General features: G+C 42.6%; 1 protein-coding gene across 7 annotated transcripts in view; it reads right to left on the bottom strand.

Moving 5' to 3' along the window:
• GTF2I (general transcription factor IIi) overlaps positions 1-16,935 on the bottom strand; it is a 1,662,009-nt gene that overhangs the window by 1,323,669 nt on the left and 321,405 nt on the right. For all 7 annotated transcript variants that reach the window (XM_085649796.1, XM_085649797.1, XM_085649793.1 and 4 more), the window contains exons 8-9: positions 13,966-14,009; positions 6,923-6,991 (exon numbers count right to left, since the gene is read on the bottom strand). In XM_085649796.1, coding sequence (XP_085505922.1) covers positions 6,923-6,991; positions 13,966-14,009 — 113 coding nt within the window. The remainder of the gene's footprint in view (positions 1-6,922; positions 6,992-13,965; positions 14,010-16,935) is intronic.

Raw genomic sequence — 16,935 nt, 5'->3', positions numbered from 1 at the left:
GTGATCACGCCACGGTCCCTTCAGTGTTGAAACGAAGACCTCCCTTCTCCACTGTCTGAGAAACAGTGGAACTTTTGTTGTGTGCAGCTCACTGAGCTCTCTCCCAACTACAAGTTACGATTGATACATTTCAAATACTTGCATAGAGTCTATAGAACCCCTATCAGCTTACACAGAATGGGACAGACTAGTGCTGGAGGTGCAGGGGCTCCCCTGCCTCTTTTTTACACGTTGCATGGTCTTGCCCAATGTTGGAGCGGTATTGGTCTCAGATTTTCACTTTCGTCAACCAGATTGTTGGGCGCTCTGATGTCCCATCTCCTGTGCTTGGCATATTGGGATATGTTAAGGACACTCCACCGCAGTCGCGCAAATTGCATGCGCTGCTCTTACTATTCGCTAAAAGACAGATTGCGCTGTACTGGGGTAGGCGGAGGGTGCCTACGATTAAGGGCTGGTTGGCGGATGTAACGTATGGGCATACCCAGTTGACCACGTTCTGGGATGCCGGCAGCGTCGCGTCCTCGCGATATCTGGGAGCCGTTTGTGTGCTGGACCCAGGAGCGTCAGGACTTGGAGGTGGAGGGCGCCACCCTGGTTGGATTGCCTCCGTGATGGGGGGAGGGGTGGCTGGGAGCGGTTTTCATGCATGGATGTGGTATTTAGACTCCCCTATGTTCAGTACTGGAACACAATCCATGGTCCACTGTACGGATGATTGTGTGTATCTCACTGTTATGCCAAAGTGCCTGTGGCTCCGAAAGTGTTATGTCTACATGTAAATGTGTAAATATGTGCAACCCCGATCACTCCTGGACTTATCCTAGCAATACGTTGTGACCTATGTGTAATCAACAAGACACGTTTGATAACCTGTATACCCCTGTATGACGCCTGTGTACACCATGCATCCTCGCATGCTACCACTAAGACTGGCTGGTTATGTTGGTTATATTGTATATTGTGTTGAGATAATCAATAAATAAAATAATAAAAAATAAAATAAAAAAAAAAGTGTCCACATTGTGTTTTGAGCGGTTTCCTGTCGCGGGCACTAGGCCTACCCACACAAGTGAGGTACCATTTTTATCGGGAGACTTAGGGTAACACAGAATTGTAGAGCAGCTGTTATTACCTATTGACTTTCGGTGCATTTCTGCCTTCCAAATGAAAGATCATGTGTAAAAAAGAAGTCACTTTGAAAAATGACCTATAATTCTCATGCTAGTATGGGTACTCACAATTTCGGAAATGTGCAAATATCTACTGTTTCTAAACTCTATATTTTGTTCCAATTTCAGAAATACATTGGTGTCTTTCATACCGATGTTTCCATGTATATATTTTCCAAACTTAATTGCTATATGCCCGGTACATAATAAAAAAAGCACTGCAAAACGCTGCTCATTTATTGGCTATGGGTTCGTCGAGTTCTTGGTGAACCTACAAGTCCTATATATCCCCACAACCCGAAAGGTCCAGCGGATGTACCGGTATATTGCTTTCAAACAGCTATCACAATTAGAAGAAGTTACAGGTGAAAAAACTTGGCACAAATGGCTGGTTTTTTCAACTATTTTTTCCTATATTCAACTGTTAATTTCTACAAAGAAACCTTTAAAGATCTACACAAATGACCCTTTGCTGAATTCAGAATTGGGTCTACTTTTCTAAAATGTATAGGTTTCCAGGATCCATTATTGCTTTCATACCCATTTCTACCATTAACTGGAAGAAGGTTAAAAGCACAAAAAAATAGCAAAAATAGGCTACATCCCAGTAAAATGCCAAAACTATGCAAAAAATATTTGTTTTCTGACAAAAGTCTGTTAGTCCATAAAAGCTGAGAAAATGGTGATTTCAGCCCCACAAACCCTTTTGTTGATACCATTTGCAGGGGAAAAAACAGACTTTCATTTGCAGCACTTTTTCCCATTTTCCCCCCACAAAAACAAACTTTTGCTGTATTTTGGCTTATTTCTGGGTCCCCTCCAGGGAATCCACAAACCCTGGGTACCTTTAGAATCCCCATGATGTTAGAAGAAAAGGACCCAAATTTGGCGAGGATACCTTATGTGGTCAAAAAGTTACAGGGGCCTAAGCGCGAACTACCCCAAATAGCCACAAAAAAAGGCTTAGCAGCAAAGGAGTTATTGACAGGAACTTTGATTATAGACAAATGCTGTCTGTTTTGCAAATACGCAGCTTCTTCTACAATATGCAACCAAATTGATGTGTAAGCTAGCCCACATTGCTGTAGGTAAAGTTACCAAACAATGCTCTGAACAGAAGCATCCAGAGGTAGAATTTTGTTATTATAGTAGACAACAAATAGTTAACATTTTGCTGCATAGCAAGCTCTGGTAGTAGGTTTTCTTACTACTTTCAGAATAGTCATACAGTCTGGTGGCAAATTTAAATATCTAAACTCTATGACTTCAGGAGCCAAATCACTAAGTTGCACTCCTTTGGATTTGGATGAATGACTTCTCCTTGGTTCTGAGTGTGGAGACTGGAGGTGAGCTGTAGCTTTTGATGTGGAACTACTGAGAGGTGGTGTACCACGGATGACTGGCCCATGTGGGAGCTACTAGAATCATGTGTGAGGGATGTTTACCTGAGCTTCCAAACCTGAAATGGAAGGAGAGGGAGAGGCGGAAAAGCGTAGGCAAATATCACTGACCAATTCATCCATAGGGCATTGCCTGTGGCTAGAGGGTGTGGGAACCTGGAAGCAAAGTTTGGGCATTGTGCGTTGTCTGCTGTGGCAAACAGATCGATTTGAGGATATACTCATTGTTGAAAGTGTGGAAGGAGAACTTGGGGATGAAGTTTCCATTTGTGTATTTGCTGTCTGCTGAGGAGCTCGGCAATTTAATTGTTCACTCCTGGGCGGTGTTCTGCCAGAGGTGAATCTTGTGAAGAATTGCCCATTTCCAAATTGTCTGAGACAGTTGTGACAATTGGAGAGAGAGAGTGTCCCCCAGTGCTTTTGTACATAGTACATCATTGTAAAGTTGTCCGTGCAGACTAGGACAACCTTGGCTGTGAGATGAGACTGAAATGCTTTCAGCTTTAGAAATACTGCTAGAAGCTCTAGATAGTTGATGTGGAGTAGTTTGTGTTTGTTGTCCCAGAGATTCTGAATTGTGTAATGATGGAGATGTGCTCCCCAACCCGTGAGATGCGTCTGCTGTTCGCACTACTTGTATAACAAGGGTCGATGAAAGGCGGCCTTTTGATCAATTTTGTGGCTTCCACCACTGCAAAGCACGATGGGTGCGGCTGTCTACCAACACTACATTTCTTAACTGACCTTATGACTGATTCCACTGAAGTGCTAAGCATTCTTGTAGTGGACGCATGTGTAATCTTGCATTAGGCACTGTTGCAATGCATGACGCCATCATTCCCAGTAACCGCATGAAAGTCCTGGCTGGCAAGGTTTGGTATTGCAGGAATAGAGTTTGGATATTAGGAATTCTGGCTGTATTAAGAAGGCTAGAGCTGTGTGAGTGTTTAGAGTGGCTCCTAAATAGGATTGTATCTGGGAAGACTGTCGGTGAGACTGGAGTATTGACTGCTAAACCCGATTTGTGGAGTAGGTGTAGTGTGGTCTGAGTGTGTTCTAAACACTTTTGGTGTGTGCTGGCTATGATGAGCCAGTAGTCTAGGTATGGGAAGACATGAATTTGTTGTCTCCTGAGATGAGCTGCCACTACTGCTAGACATTTTGAGAACACTCCGGGATCAGTAGTTACCCCGAATGGAAGTACGTTGAACTGACAGTGTTTGCCTGCTATCACAAATCTGAGATATTTGCGATGAGCTGGATGAATGGGAATGCGAAATTAGGTGTTTTAAGTCTAGTGTGAACATAAAATAGCCTTGCTGTAGAAGCGGAAGGACCTGTTGAACTGTTACCATATAGAAATGTTCAGACAATATATACCGGTTTAACTCTGAGATCTGAAATTGGTCTTGATGATCCATCATTTTTGGGGATCAGAAAATAAAGAGAGTAATCCCCTGAACCCTGGTATTGCAATGGAACTGGTTCTATGGTTCCCTTTTCTATGAGATTGCACCTCTTGTTTGAGTAACTGTAAGTGGTCTGACGATAGTTTGTGAACGTGAGGTGTAATGTTTGGTGGATAGGTGGTGAGCTCTAGGCAATAACCATGTTGGGTGGTCGAGCACCCATTGGTCTGTTATAGATTGCCAAATGGGGAGAAACTGTTGAAGTCCCCCCAACAGGTGTTAAGTGATCAGGGAGGGGGGAGGAAGGGGGAGAGTGTGGGCAAGTCACTGTTTGTTAGGTGAAGGGGTGTTACATGGTGTGGCGCCTTTACCCCTACCTGTGGAATTGTTTCCTCTATATCCTGCTCTATAGAAACCTCTAGAGGGAGAGGATTGATTGTTGCCTTTACAAGAGGAAGCATTAGGGTCAGAGGATGTTTTAGACCCTGCTCTGTAAAATGAGCAGTGAAAGGAGCCTCTACTGGATGGGGACAGGAGCGCTTCAATGGATTTTGCTATTTCAGTGTCCTTCATTTTCTCTAATGACTGGTCGACTACAGGACCAAACAGGTGTTCCTTGTCAAAGGGGGTGTTAAAAATGGACTGTTGAACTACCGGCTTAAACCCAGAGATTCTAAGCCATGCATGCCTTCTAAGGAGAATGCTGGTATTGATCTTTCTAGCTGCGGTCTCAGCTGCATCTAAAGCCCATCTGATTGAGGAGTTAGAGAGGAGTTTCCCTTCAACTAACTGCTGTGCTTTAGTTTTGTGTCATCTGGGAGATATTGGAACAGTTGCTTCATCCCATCCCAGTATATCCTGTAGTATCTAGCTAGTAGGCCCTGTGTGTTTGCGACGCACCAGTGGTTAGTAGCTTAAACGGCTACTCTTTTTCCCCGAGGCATCTATAAGTTTAGATTCCTTGTGTGGGGAGGTGTATCCCCAAAGGTTTATGAATTAGCTCTTTTATGAGCAGTGGGCACTACTAGGGAGTTAAGAGGTAATTGTCCTTGAATAAATACAGGATCTGATGGTGACGGTTCATTTTTTTTCCATCTTCTCTTGGAGTTAAAATACATGTTCAGACATGGTCTGTAAAAATATCATCTGCATGCCTACTCATGCCTTTAAGCATAGGGACTGTTTGACTTGATCTGTGTGTGGACTCTAGTGTTTCAAATAAAAAGCCCTCTTCTAATGTCTCTTTATGTAAGGCTACCCCAAGATACTCTGCTGCTCTAGAAATGGGCTGCTGGTAAGCCATGCTATTGTCTGGTGGTGATGGCTTGGCAGAGTAAAGGTCTGGGTCATTGTCTACTGGAGGGTCAATGGTGTAATCATTCCATGGGTCTACAGGTAAATGAGTATCATCATAACTATGGTCTCTACCAGGATCTGTATGTGGAGATCCCTGAGGTGCTATATGCAAGGGAGCTTCAATTAACGGAGGAGAAGATGGTGGAGGAGGAGAGGATTGTGGGGCAGGATAAACAAGGCTGGTAGCCATGTCCTCCTTCTTTAGAGGGATTTTGCAGTGTCCTCTAAAGGAAGCTGGTGTTTTAGCAGAAATGTGTCCAGTATCAGGATTATTATGAATCTTTTTCTGCTTAGGATCCAATTTGGCCTTAAAAATGTCTCAAATTGGTTCCCGAGGCTCGAAGACACAGTCTTTAGATTTCGGCATTGAAATGGACTGGTCTTTAGTTTTCGGCTTCGAAACATGTTTTTGTTTCAGAGCGGAGGATTTCGGCTCTGAACTAGATTTGTCCTTGGAGCTTGATGGCTTCGGATCCAAAGGAAGTTTTGGATCCGAAGGAAGTTTTGGTTGACTTTGTCCCAAGCGGGAAGGCTTGACGGTTTGTTCCGGTGCAGAGTCCAGAGGTGGGGTTTTGGAAATATTGTCTTAGTGACAACCTTAGCCAGAAGGCAGAGGTGGTGCCGTAGCCTTATGTGTTTTGGAAGAGGAGTTAGGGGGCAAGGGGTCTTCGGTACTCACAGCACCTTATCCTGGAGGCAGATCTTCAGACTCAAGATCGAGCTTGGAATCGAACTCTGGTATGGATAGGGCCTCTTCTTCCTCTGCAGTTGAAGCTTCGATCTCCTCTTGCTCGGATTGTTCCCCGAAGATATCCAGAGTGTGTTGGATGTTTTGACGTTGCATCTCCTGTCGTCAAGCCAGACGATCATGTAGAGTCTTCTTGGATCTAAACAATTTACAAGTGTTGCAGTCTTCCTCCTTGTGCTCCAGAGAGAGGCACAAGTTACAAACTTGATGTAGGTTGGTGCGAGGGTACTTGGTGTGGAACTCAGGACAGATTTGGAATGAAGTCCGTTCCATCGGAAGAAGGCTGGCTTGACGCGGCTAGGCCCGATGGCTGCTCACAAGGTTTTCGATCGAAAATTGGAGAATTTGTCAAGCGATTCGATATGTGGAGAACAAGGCAACTCGTATGGAAACAATACCGTAGAGTGGATTGCACACTGAGGGGAACCTGAAGAACGATTTCGAACCGGAGCGCAGCAGTACATGTCTGAGCCCGATGGTGGAAAAAAAACTATCTAACAATGAAGTTGATGCCCATGCACACTATCACCGAAAGCAGGAATCACCTCACCTCGTGACTGCAAGTTTTTTTCTTCGAAGTCGTCTTTCCAAACATCCGGACTCAACACTAGATGGCAGGAGTATGCAAAGCATGTGTTTTTACAGCTCACATGCCTCTAACCGTTTACAATAAACATACTACCTAAAATCACACTTCTTACAAGACATTTACTTTCAAACCTACTTAGTCAATATTTAATTTGATGAGTTGTGATAAGATGGCTAGTTTGTGATTATAACAATATTTATTCACAACATGCATCAAAATAAAGGGCAGAGAAACGTTTTGGAAATTACCTTGTGTACTATAGGAATAGTAGTCAGGATCGTCACTTTCCTCTTTTACAGTAACAGCGATAGTTGTACCTAAAACAAACAGAAGGATCTATGACAAAAAAAACATGCAGGAGAAATTAACAGGTACTTGTTTATGCAAAAGACTTTGGGGCAAAGGAACAAGATACTTTCAGTCAAAAACCCTTTATTGTTGGTACCCTGAAGATTCACCAGCTTTTCAAATATTATAACTTTTAATGCCAGCTGCGGGTTCTAGGCTGTTCCAGAATAACTGCTCTTGCTTAATATTATGGGTCACGAGACGTGATAAAAAAAGATTCAAAATTGCATTAACTGGCATCTTTAAGGTCAGTTCTGCATAATTTCCCCACTTGACATGGAATAAAATAAACAGATAGAAAAACTTAATCAGCAGAACAAGTAGGGAAACAGGACAGCGAATGATGAATTTGTTGGAACCAGATATGGTAAGTGGTGGCAAAACCAGTCTCATTCAAGCATCCTTATCCAACAGATGGGCAGCAATTTTGGCCTCTGCCCATTTCTAACAAAATTAGAGAGATGGGCACCCTTTTGCAAAACTATGTATTGCTAAATAGTATCCCTGTATTCCTTCTAGACTTGCAGTGTTTCCCAAACTGTGGGTCGCGAGTTGATTTTTCGTTGGTCGCGAACGTCCAAGCAATAAATATAGATGCCTTTAATTTCTGTATTTTTCTTATAATATTTGCTACGCTTCAAAGAGGTCAAATGACAGGTGATGTCTTATGACAAATTGATGCTTTATATTTTAATATTGGGATTGGTGTTTAAACCGCCTCTTGCTTTGCAATCAGAGAAATAAAAGTAAAGTGAATTATGTCACAACATTGCTGGGGTACACTTTACTTTGTGATTCCCAAATGACAAGTATTCATTGAAATTGTATTTGTGCAATATAGTTTTATCAGAAAAACTGTAGGTCTCTGCAAATGAAGTGGCCATTTCAACGAAAAATGTGCAGTCTGTAAAGGACATTGTGCTATGACAATGCTCTAGATACATTTAAAAACAAGCATTGGCATAGCCAATAGGTTTCGCCTTTGAGACCTCATAAATGTTTAGTCAGAGCTATTATCTTTGCCAATGTCTTTAAGCTATGTTGTAGAGCATTGTGGCTACTGTGCAGCATGTTGAAAAGTTATAATAAAAAAGTGTTAAAAGCATTTTTGTTACCTTATATATAACCAAAAAGACATTATGTACAACTGAATGACCCTATTAAAAAAAAAAATAATAAAAATGTCTTCTAGTTTTGTTTCCTGCTGAGGTGGTGATGCTGCACTGGTGCTCAGGTGGTGCTGAGTTGCTGCTGAGGTAAGCTGTGCTGGTGCTGAGGATGGGCTGCACTGTGGCAGTGCACTGATGCGGAGGTGATACTGTGCTGATGCTGAGATGGTGCTGTGATAATTTTGAGCTGGTGCTGAGCACATGTTGAGGTGGTGCTACATTGGTGCTGAGGAGGTGCTGTGCTGGTGCTGAGTTAATGCTGCACTGATAAGGTGCTGCTGTGCTGATGCTGAGATGGACAAACATGGGTCAGAGAGTGAAGCAGGGAGGCACAGAGGGGCCAGATCTGGAAGGGGCAAGGCGGGGTGGGATGAGGGGCGGAGAAACTGACAACAAAGTTCGCCAGACAGTAGGTGACGGTATGAAGACATAGTATGGTGGGCATTTCAGACAGCACATGAAAAGAGAAGAGAGGCAAGTATCCAAATTGCCCTGTTCAGTTCTAGATTCTTTTACAAGTTACGGTAAAATAAATAACTACAAATGTAGCTGTCGGGTTAGTTAAACAAGCATTTGCAATGCAATAGGTCTCGCCTTTGGGACCTTATAAGTGTTTAGTTATGCAGCATATTATTGATTATATTACATTAACCATTAAATATATTTAATGTCTGTGGTAAAATAGGACAACTGAGAGCACTTGCATACCACCACTCTCACAATCCTCAGACTATCAGTGTACTTTAGTGCTGGTAAATTGTTAAGGGTTGACTTCACAGTAGAATAATCAAAGTATGTACAGTCGCAGACTTGCCTTTACAAAATGTATCTTTGCACAAATATACAATCAGCACAAGGTACTTTCATTCAGTCACTTGGCTAAATGTTCAAGTACAAGAATCAGCTTGTATGCAGTCACACCAATGCAAGATCCTGCCATACTGACACTGGAGTCATGTGCAGCAGTACACAATCTTGTGGGCTTTTGCTTACCCTGCATAAATCAGCACAATGTCGTACAGTACATAGTCACTAACTGTACATGATGGTATAATTTCTTAACATGCAGCCACAAACCCTGTATGTAATGATATGTGCGTGTTCTGTGGTACACAGTAACTGGGACTGAGACAGTAAGTGGAAGACCCTGCCATGCACAAGGCACTGTCAACTTCCTCCTTCCATGTACATACAGGAAGAGGGGAGTAAGGTAAGACCTGTCTTTATAGAACAGATTTCTTAATGTCCTAAGTACCACTTTCCAAGACAACTGACGTTAGAGGAGCCAGGTATGACTTTAAAGTCAGCTTGCTGTCAGTCCAGGGGGGATTGGACTGAAAACAGGGCAGGTGACCATCTCTGCCAACCCTACCATTCGATAGTAAAGGGCAGTAGGGTCAAAGGATGAAAGAACAGTCAGTGTGTAAAAGAAACCAAAACCTTGTGCTATAAAGACAGCCTACCCAAGGACGAATCACCAGGTCCATCAAGGAGTGCGCTCCATTTTCAAAATGTAATTCAGGCTGGCCAAAATAACTAGAAAATGTCCTGCCCCCTCTAATCCTATTCAAATGGCTTTATCCAGTGTAAGGCGCCACAGCTAAGGACTTCAGGACACCAAAAACCTTCTTCCGCAAGTGTTTGATGACAGCACCGCGTGACGGAAAAAAGGACTCAGTGTATCTAGGGACATAAAACTTTGAGTACAAAAAAAAAATTGCTTAAGCAGCAGCACATTATAAATGTTAAGGTGTGAAGGAAGGCAGATAGATAAAATCATCGACCTTAACATCCATAATATGCAGAGGTAAACCAAGTGCCGTGGGAACTTAAAACAAAACAGGCAGTGTCGCTGCAGGACTGTAGAGTGACCAACATCGTTCAAACAGACAGCTTCTGCTGCTTTATGATAAAGTCTCAATAAACAACGGAGAAGTATTATATTTTAAGGCAGACCACGGAAACAGCAGGAAGTCAAAGTTGTTATAATGCTTCTGGCCGATAATACCTAACTTGTAAGTTGTTTCACGCACTGCTGCCTGAAACAACCTTTGTAGCCATTAGTGGATTATGTGTTCAAATGAATATGCTATATGCTATGAAATCAAAAACTCACATTAAATCACCATATCCTACAACATTGTACAAATATTTAAGAAACAACGGACAACTCACCAGAAATAATGGCTGGCTGCTGTCAGGACTACATGGTGGCAACAGAATTCCTTGTAGTACCACATCGGTGAGTGAGTTCTCCAACTGAAAGTTCTCCAGGCCATTCTGAAGGAGCAGCGAAATCCGGTTTTCTAACTGTTTGAGCACCCCCGGCTGTTTGTGCTCCCCTGACGGCAGAGGAAGCTTAAAAATATCCTGCTTTCTGTACGTTTGTGCATGCACGCCTGTATGCCTCTTAAAGCACCGCCTGAGCCTTCCCGAAATCCAATATGGAATGCATTGTGAGGCACAGAAAGACTGCATTAAGCAATATACACGCGAGGAGGAGGCACAGCCAGACGGGGACACCGGAATCATCAAAAGACATCTTCTCCAGCCTGAACTCTCTGGAACTTTATGAATGTTTTGGGGGCATTCCTGCGTCATGGACGCTGGGAGCGCTTCAGAGCTTTTCTCCACTGTGTCTTCTATGTGAATAAGGCAGGAGCTTTTCTAACTGCTTTGCGTTTTGGCTCCAGTGAAATAACTCATCAGTTTCTGTTGGGTTGCATTGCAAAAGTGATGCAAGCTTCCTGTCCCTGACATTCAAAGTTATCTACAGCTATCTCAGGAATGCTTGCACTTTCTCACTCAGTAATTGTAACAAGAAACAGCAAAACAGAAATTAAAACAAAGACAGCATGCTCAACATGGCGCGCTTCTCTTTGTCCTGTTTCGTTTCCCTGCTTGCGCTGTCTGTCTCTGCCTTCTCCGTGAATTGGCTCGTGTTGCAAACATGAACGTAAATCCTTCAGCATGAAAAACATTGAATGCGCTCGCATGTGTTGTGCCCAGGTCAGGCAAAATAGACTGCGAACTCCCCCAGCCAATCACAGCACAAAACAAGCATTTATAAATGCAATAGGACTCGTGTTTACGGGAGACCTATTGCATTGTACATAAAAGTGCATTCCTCGAAGAAGGTACGAATGGGAGTTGGGGGGGGGGGGGGGGGGGGGAGGTGGGTGGTAGTGGGCAGAGAAGCCATGGACAGCGGGAGGGAACGGGGGAGGTAGGGGAACAAAAACGTTTTGAAAGTAAAGGGGCTGATAGCTAAGGAAGGAGAAAAATGACAACATGGCCGTCAGGAGGCGGGATTAAGTTGCTGAAAACCAATCAGATTGCAGCATTTAGAATTTCAGCCAATCACAAAGATAGGCATAAAGTGGGCGGAGCTTCAACCACTATACTGTATACAGCATCTCTCGCCGAGACAGCGCATGCGCTGCCTAGGCGAAACCTAAAAAATGGATTGTCTCCTGTCCATTAAAGCTAGTTGGGTTGCAAACATTTGTTGTCCTAAAAACTGTGTCATGGTTCAAAACAATTTGGGAAGCACTCTTCTGGGACATCCTTTTTAATGATCTGACTATAAAGGGGGTGCAGATTTCTTTACCTGTACACCTAAGGGGGAGTGTGCACAATTATTTCTCCTCATTACAGGTCTGTCCAGTCCCCCATAAGTGGGTCCCTGGCTTGCTTCTTCCTAATGATGGAAGTATTCTGTGCAGAACTGCAAGAGAAGATGGGTTTTCATTAAGGCCTCTGGCTTGCATGACCCAGTTACTATGATCCTCAAAACCAAAAGCAAAGTTAGCTTGTGTGTGGAGGGAGGATTACCCCATCCCATCTATTGAGTTCTGTCAGCTCCCACGTTCAGAGAAACTCCTACCAGCCCCAATTGCCTATCACCTTTGCCTCTGTGGGCTGCACCAGTCTTGGTTCAATAAACATCCTGAACTTTACCAGTTCCGACTGGCTGGTCTTAGGTCTACCTGCACACAGAGCACAGGAAACACGCAGGATATCATAAAGGAACAAGCTGTGATTTCTAATGTTAAGAGGTGGATTCTGGTATTTGAATAAATGCCACGAGAGATTTCTACTTTAGTCTTATAGAGGACTATGCAGACAAGTACTAAGCAATGTTGAAAAAGGCACAACTTTGAGAAGGTGCACCGCCAGTGTGCTACATAAAATGCCAGAAAACATGACCAAAGGCCCAGCTGTCTGAAGATCTACAAAAGATGCCAAAATCTTCTGCTACGAAAGTTGTGCAGCAGTAGTATTTCCCAGCCATCTCATGGCTACAGTAGAATGTTTAGTTCTGCCACTAAAACCTGCTTACCTTGCAAGCATGGGTGCAGAGAGATCTTTTCAGGCACTTGGAGGGTGTATACCAAGAAAACACCTGTCAGCAAACGATGATTGACTCCCACTTGCAACACCTTTTAGATGAAGAGGAGTGGACTTAGTGCCACTATTAGAGGAAGATGAGTGGCCTAAGTGACAACATGCTTGTACTGATTTTGCTTTTCTACTAAACGACTTATTCGTGATTTCTAAATTACGCACGTTTGCTTTCATAGTATTAGTTAATCCGGGCAACCCTTGATGTAGCCGCTCCTTAACATTAAAATATACAGCCATATGCAGCAACCCAGTAAGTAAATAATTCTGGGAAACCGCTCTAGTGGCTTGCACATAGAGAAATTGACTGGAGGTTTGTGCCATGCATAAACAATTCAGTGAGGCAAAACTTAGCTGTCCCTCCATAAATGATGGAGTCATTTACTTCCTACTACCACTGACAATATGTCGCACATCATCATTTAATTTCCATAACTCAGTAACCCAGTTATTAAAGACTTAATGCCTATGTTTTCAAATGAGGACCACCGGATACTAGACCAACCTTGTGACAGAGAAAGACATTTTGGAGACCCTCAATACCATGTTTTTGCATCAAAACTCTGCACCTAATAGAGTCAAGATTGAATTGTATTTTTTTTAAAGCTATGCATCGCTATTGACTCCTTTCCTATTGGAGCTATACAAAGCGTCTTTCCCGCATGTATCGGTAACCAACCTTGAATTAAAGGTTGTGGTTGCGGTGATGCATAGTCTTGCACACAAAGACAGTGAGAACTGAAAAAGAGACCCTTCAGGCTAGCCTAGAACCTTGTAGATTTATATAAGAAAACCAAGTATTTTTTTTAGTTTTTTTTTTTTTTAACTAGCCACAAGGTGGTCATGCACAGATTCCTTCATATGCTGAAGAGGTCATGACAAGCAGTATGAACAACTAATCTACAACAGCCATTATGGACCATATTATGAGAAAGACCAATACCAGATGAATGGCTGGAGTTGGGGTCATTTACAATGAGGTGTGTGCTGCTAAATATGCACTGGTCCAATAGGGTTTTTGTTTCTTTGTTATTGCTGTTCAACATTGCTATTATACATTTTAAAAAGTTACTTACCTGTAAATACAGTACCCAGGTGATGGTATCTTTAATAGATTCAATGATTGAATAATTCTGGTAATTGGGATAGGAATCCCAACTTAATGACTAAGAATAATTCAAGCATATGAATGCTTGAGAGAAAAAAAGCAAATTGCAAGCTACACTAAGGTGTAATCATAATATATTGTCTACGCTTGTGTGACTGCTCACAGAACTGTTGCATGGATCTAGCTTAAGCCAAAATTTGTAACAGCTAAATGTGCATATGGCACTACGTGTATATCTAACTGATATAATTTTATTACATACCTATATCATCACCTGGTTCAGTTTTTATCTTCACTGGAGCCAGCCTAATAAAAACAGAAGGAACGATTAAGAAACAGCCAGCTGAAATATGTGTTGCTATAAAACATCTCCCACTAAAACTACATTAAAAAAGAAAACATGAAGCAGTCATTTCGTATTATAGGCTTACATGTTTACAATTCAACCCATTTCTGCATGAATCTATACATTTTTTAAATAAGTAGCTTGAGAAAAATCTACATAACAGTTTATTTCGCACACTACTTTGTACAACTCAGTCAAGTCACACTAGGTTGGAAGTCAGTTTCTAGGTCATGCATACTCACCAATGCTCCATCGTTTCCCATTCCCATGTTACAACAGGCTGCAAGTTACTTAGCACTTCTGCAGCAGTTCATTTAAATGGAGCACTAATACCGGTGCATAGATTTCTCATGCAAGAAGCACTACAAACTTTAAATTAAGTATTTTTACCAAACCAAAGAGTGCGGAGAACACCTGTAATGTGCATTTTGTTCTAGAAGTAGGAAAACACACCACTGAAAAGACAGGCATCTTTGAGGAGGCATTGTCAGGCAACACATGGAGCAAATGTCACACATATACCCAAACCATAAGGGTTATAAGTGGCTCAAAAATTGAGAGGAAGAGCATCAATTACAATAATAATGAATGAAAAACCTTTTCTTTATTACCTGTAATACATTTCCACACCTTAGGATTTGAAAATATAAAATAATCTTTCACTTTACATTTTACAAACCTAAATTACACATCTAAACCAGAACTAGTGTGCCTAGGTGACATTGCGCTTTGAGGACTTCAGCTACCTTTTCTCCAAAGCAGTAGGGCCAGCATGCAGGACACTAAGCAGTTTTTTGTGGGTCGTATTTAGGTCTGTGAAGATACATATGCACGGAAAGTTACTTTTAATAATGCTTCTTCTGATGGCTATTCAGTCCTCCAGCAGATTACCAACGCACAGGACTATCCCAATGCAGACTCGGTTCAGAGGATCCGATTTTTGTTTTCTGCGTATAACATAGCGCTAGAGCGACTTCATGAGTGGAGCTGCATAGGATTTCACCAATGACATTAACACCGAAGAACTGCAACGGTGATGCCTTTTATGACGACTGCCTTATTTCGCCATGCCAAATAAGATAAGGAATAATTGTTCCTCACAGCCACAGAATGTAGAGTAGCTAGGCGGACAGCAGGTTTTCTGCAGGAAAGTATAGCATACTTTTTCCGCCACTGATTCTTCACTCAACAAAAAGCCATGCTCATTAAGGCAGCAATGAGAATGATGAAAATCGTTTAGCCTGAGACAATATTGAAGCTCGAGTGACATTAATTTGTCACTGAGCTTCAGTATCCAATAAAGCCTACTGATGGAATAAACCAAGATTAAAATAAGGTATTCCATTCAGAGAGCAGAAGAAAGTGCTTTACATACAGAAGAATGCTGCAATCCCACCCAATTGGGATATAGCATAACAATGATACGGAGAACAACCCATAGCATAATGTTTTGAAATACAATTGCCTATCTTTGTACCAGCAAATTCCAAAAGCCTCTATTTATCCTACTTTAGATTTCAAGTATGAGTAACACATTCAGAAGACTCGTTTAGGATCCAACATAAATGTCAATCCTTAATATTAGATAGGTGTAGGAAAGAGCCCCTTTTTGACATGGTCACCCCCAACTTTAGCCTGGTATTTGATGTAATTTTGACTGAAAGTGCACTGGGTCCCTGCTAACCAGGTCCCCAGTGCCAGATCTGTTTCCCAGAACTGTACAATCGTTTCCCCCCAATTGGCAATATCTTTTTTTTTTTTAACTTATTTTTATAATACCACTGCATTGTTCAACACAGAAATTATAACATTCTCCATTTACTCGCAATCTGCCGATGGGCTCTCAACATGGATTACATTGTAATATGTGTGGTACACCAGGATCGCCTACTGTCCATATTGGCAATTACAATAACCAATTGACAATAGCTTTAGCGCTCTCTGTAGGCCCCTAGTTAATGGTACCCCTGGCACCTAGGGCCTGAGATACTAAAGCGGGTCATTGAGGGCTGCAGCACAAATTGTGTCTCTCTTAGGGACCCCTCACAAAACACATGCAAGGCTGACATTGCAGGCTGCTAATTTTGGTGCAGACAAAAGTGAATACATAACATGACACACAGCCCAGTGTGTGCCATGTCCCCTAACACTGCCTGCAATATTTGTAAGCCACCCTTCCGGCAGGCCTTACAGACTTAAAGCAGGGTGCTTAAAAATTACATGTGGGGTTATACATGCATGAGAAGACATGCCCCTGAGCTGGTCAGTTCCCTTACTGCCAGTGCAAGTGAACAGGGAAGCCATTTTAGAACCTGTGCTAGATACTGGTGAAAACGAGTTCCCCAGCTACATGATGGCTTCACTGAAGATAAGGATGTTTGTTATCAAACATCTCATACTAATAAAACCACACGGATTCCAGTGTTGGATTTCTTAATACATGCACCCACAGGGCACCTTAGAGGTGCCCCCTGAAAACCTACCAGCCCCTGGTGTGTTGGCAGACTGGTTTCTGCCAGCTTGCCACCAGAGAACAGTCTGACCCCCATGGGTGAGAGAGTTTGCTCTCAGATCAGAAACAAAGCCTGCTCTGGAAAGGGTGTTTAAACCCCCTCTGAAAGGATGACGTACTGATTAGCATTTCAAGGCAGAGAAGCCTCAATGAAGCTACTACCTTTGAAAAGCAAGTCTGGCTCCCCTCACAGGAGAGAAAGCTGGCCCCTTTTGTCCCAAGCCCTTTGGCACCTGGATAGGCAGGAAAATTAGTCAGGTAGGCGCTGCCACCCCCAGGCTAGTACCACCCCTAAGGTGGCCTAATCTGAGGTGTACACAACTTTTCAGAAGTAGCCATCTTTGACTTCGACGACTGCGCCAAAAGATGACTTC

The sequence above is a fragment of the Triturus cristatus genome, chromosome 3_2, assembly GCF_964204655.1.
Source record: "Triturus cristatus chromosome 3_2, aTriCri1.1, whole genome shotgun sequence".
Classification (NCBI taxonomy): Eukaryota; Metazoa; Chordata; class Amphibia; order Caudata; family Salamandridae; genus Triturus; species Triturus cristatus.
The sequence above is the reverse complement of the archived record's forward strand: the minus strand, read 5'-3'. Positions and strand labels throughout refer to the sequence as shown.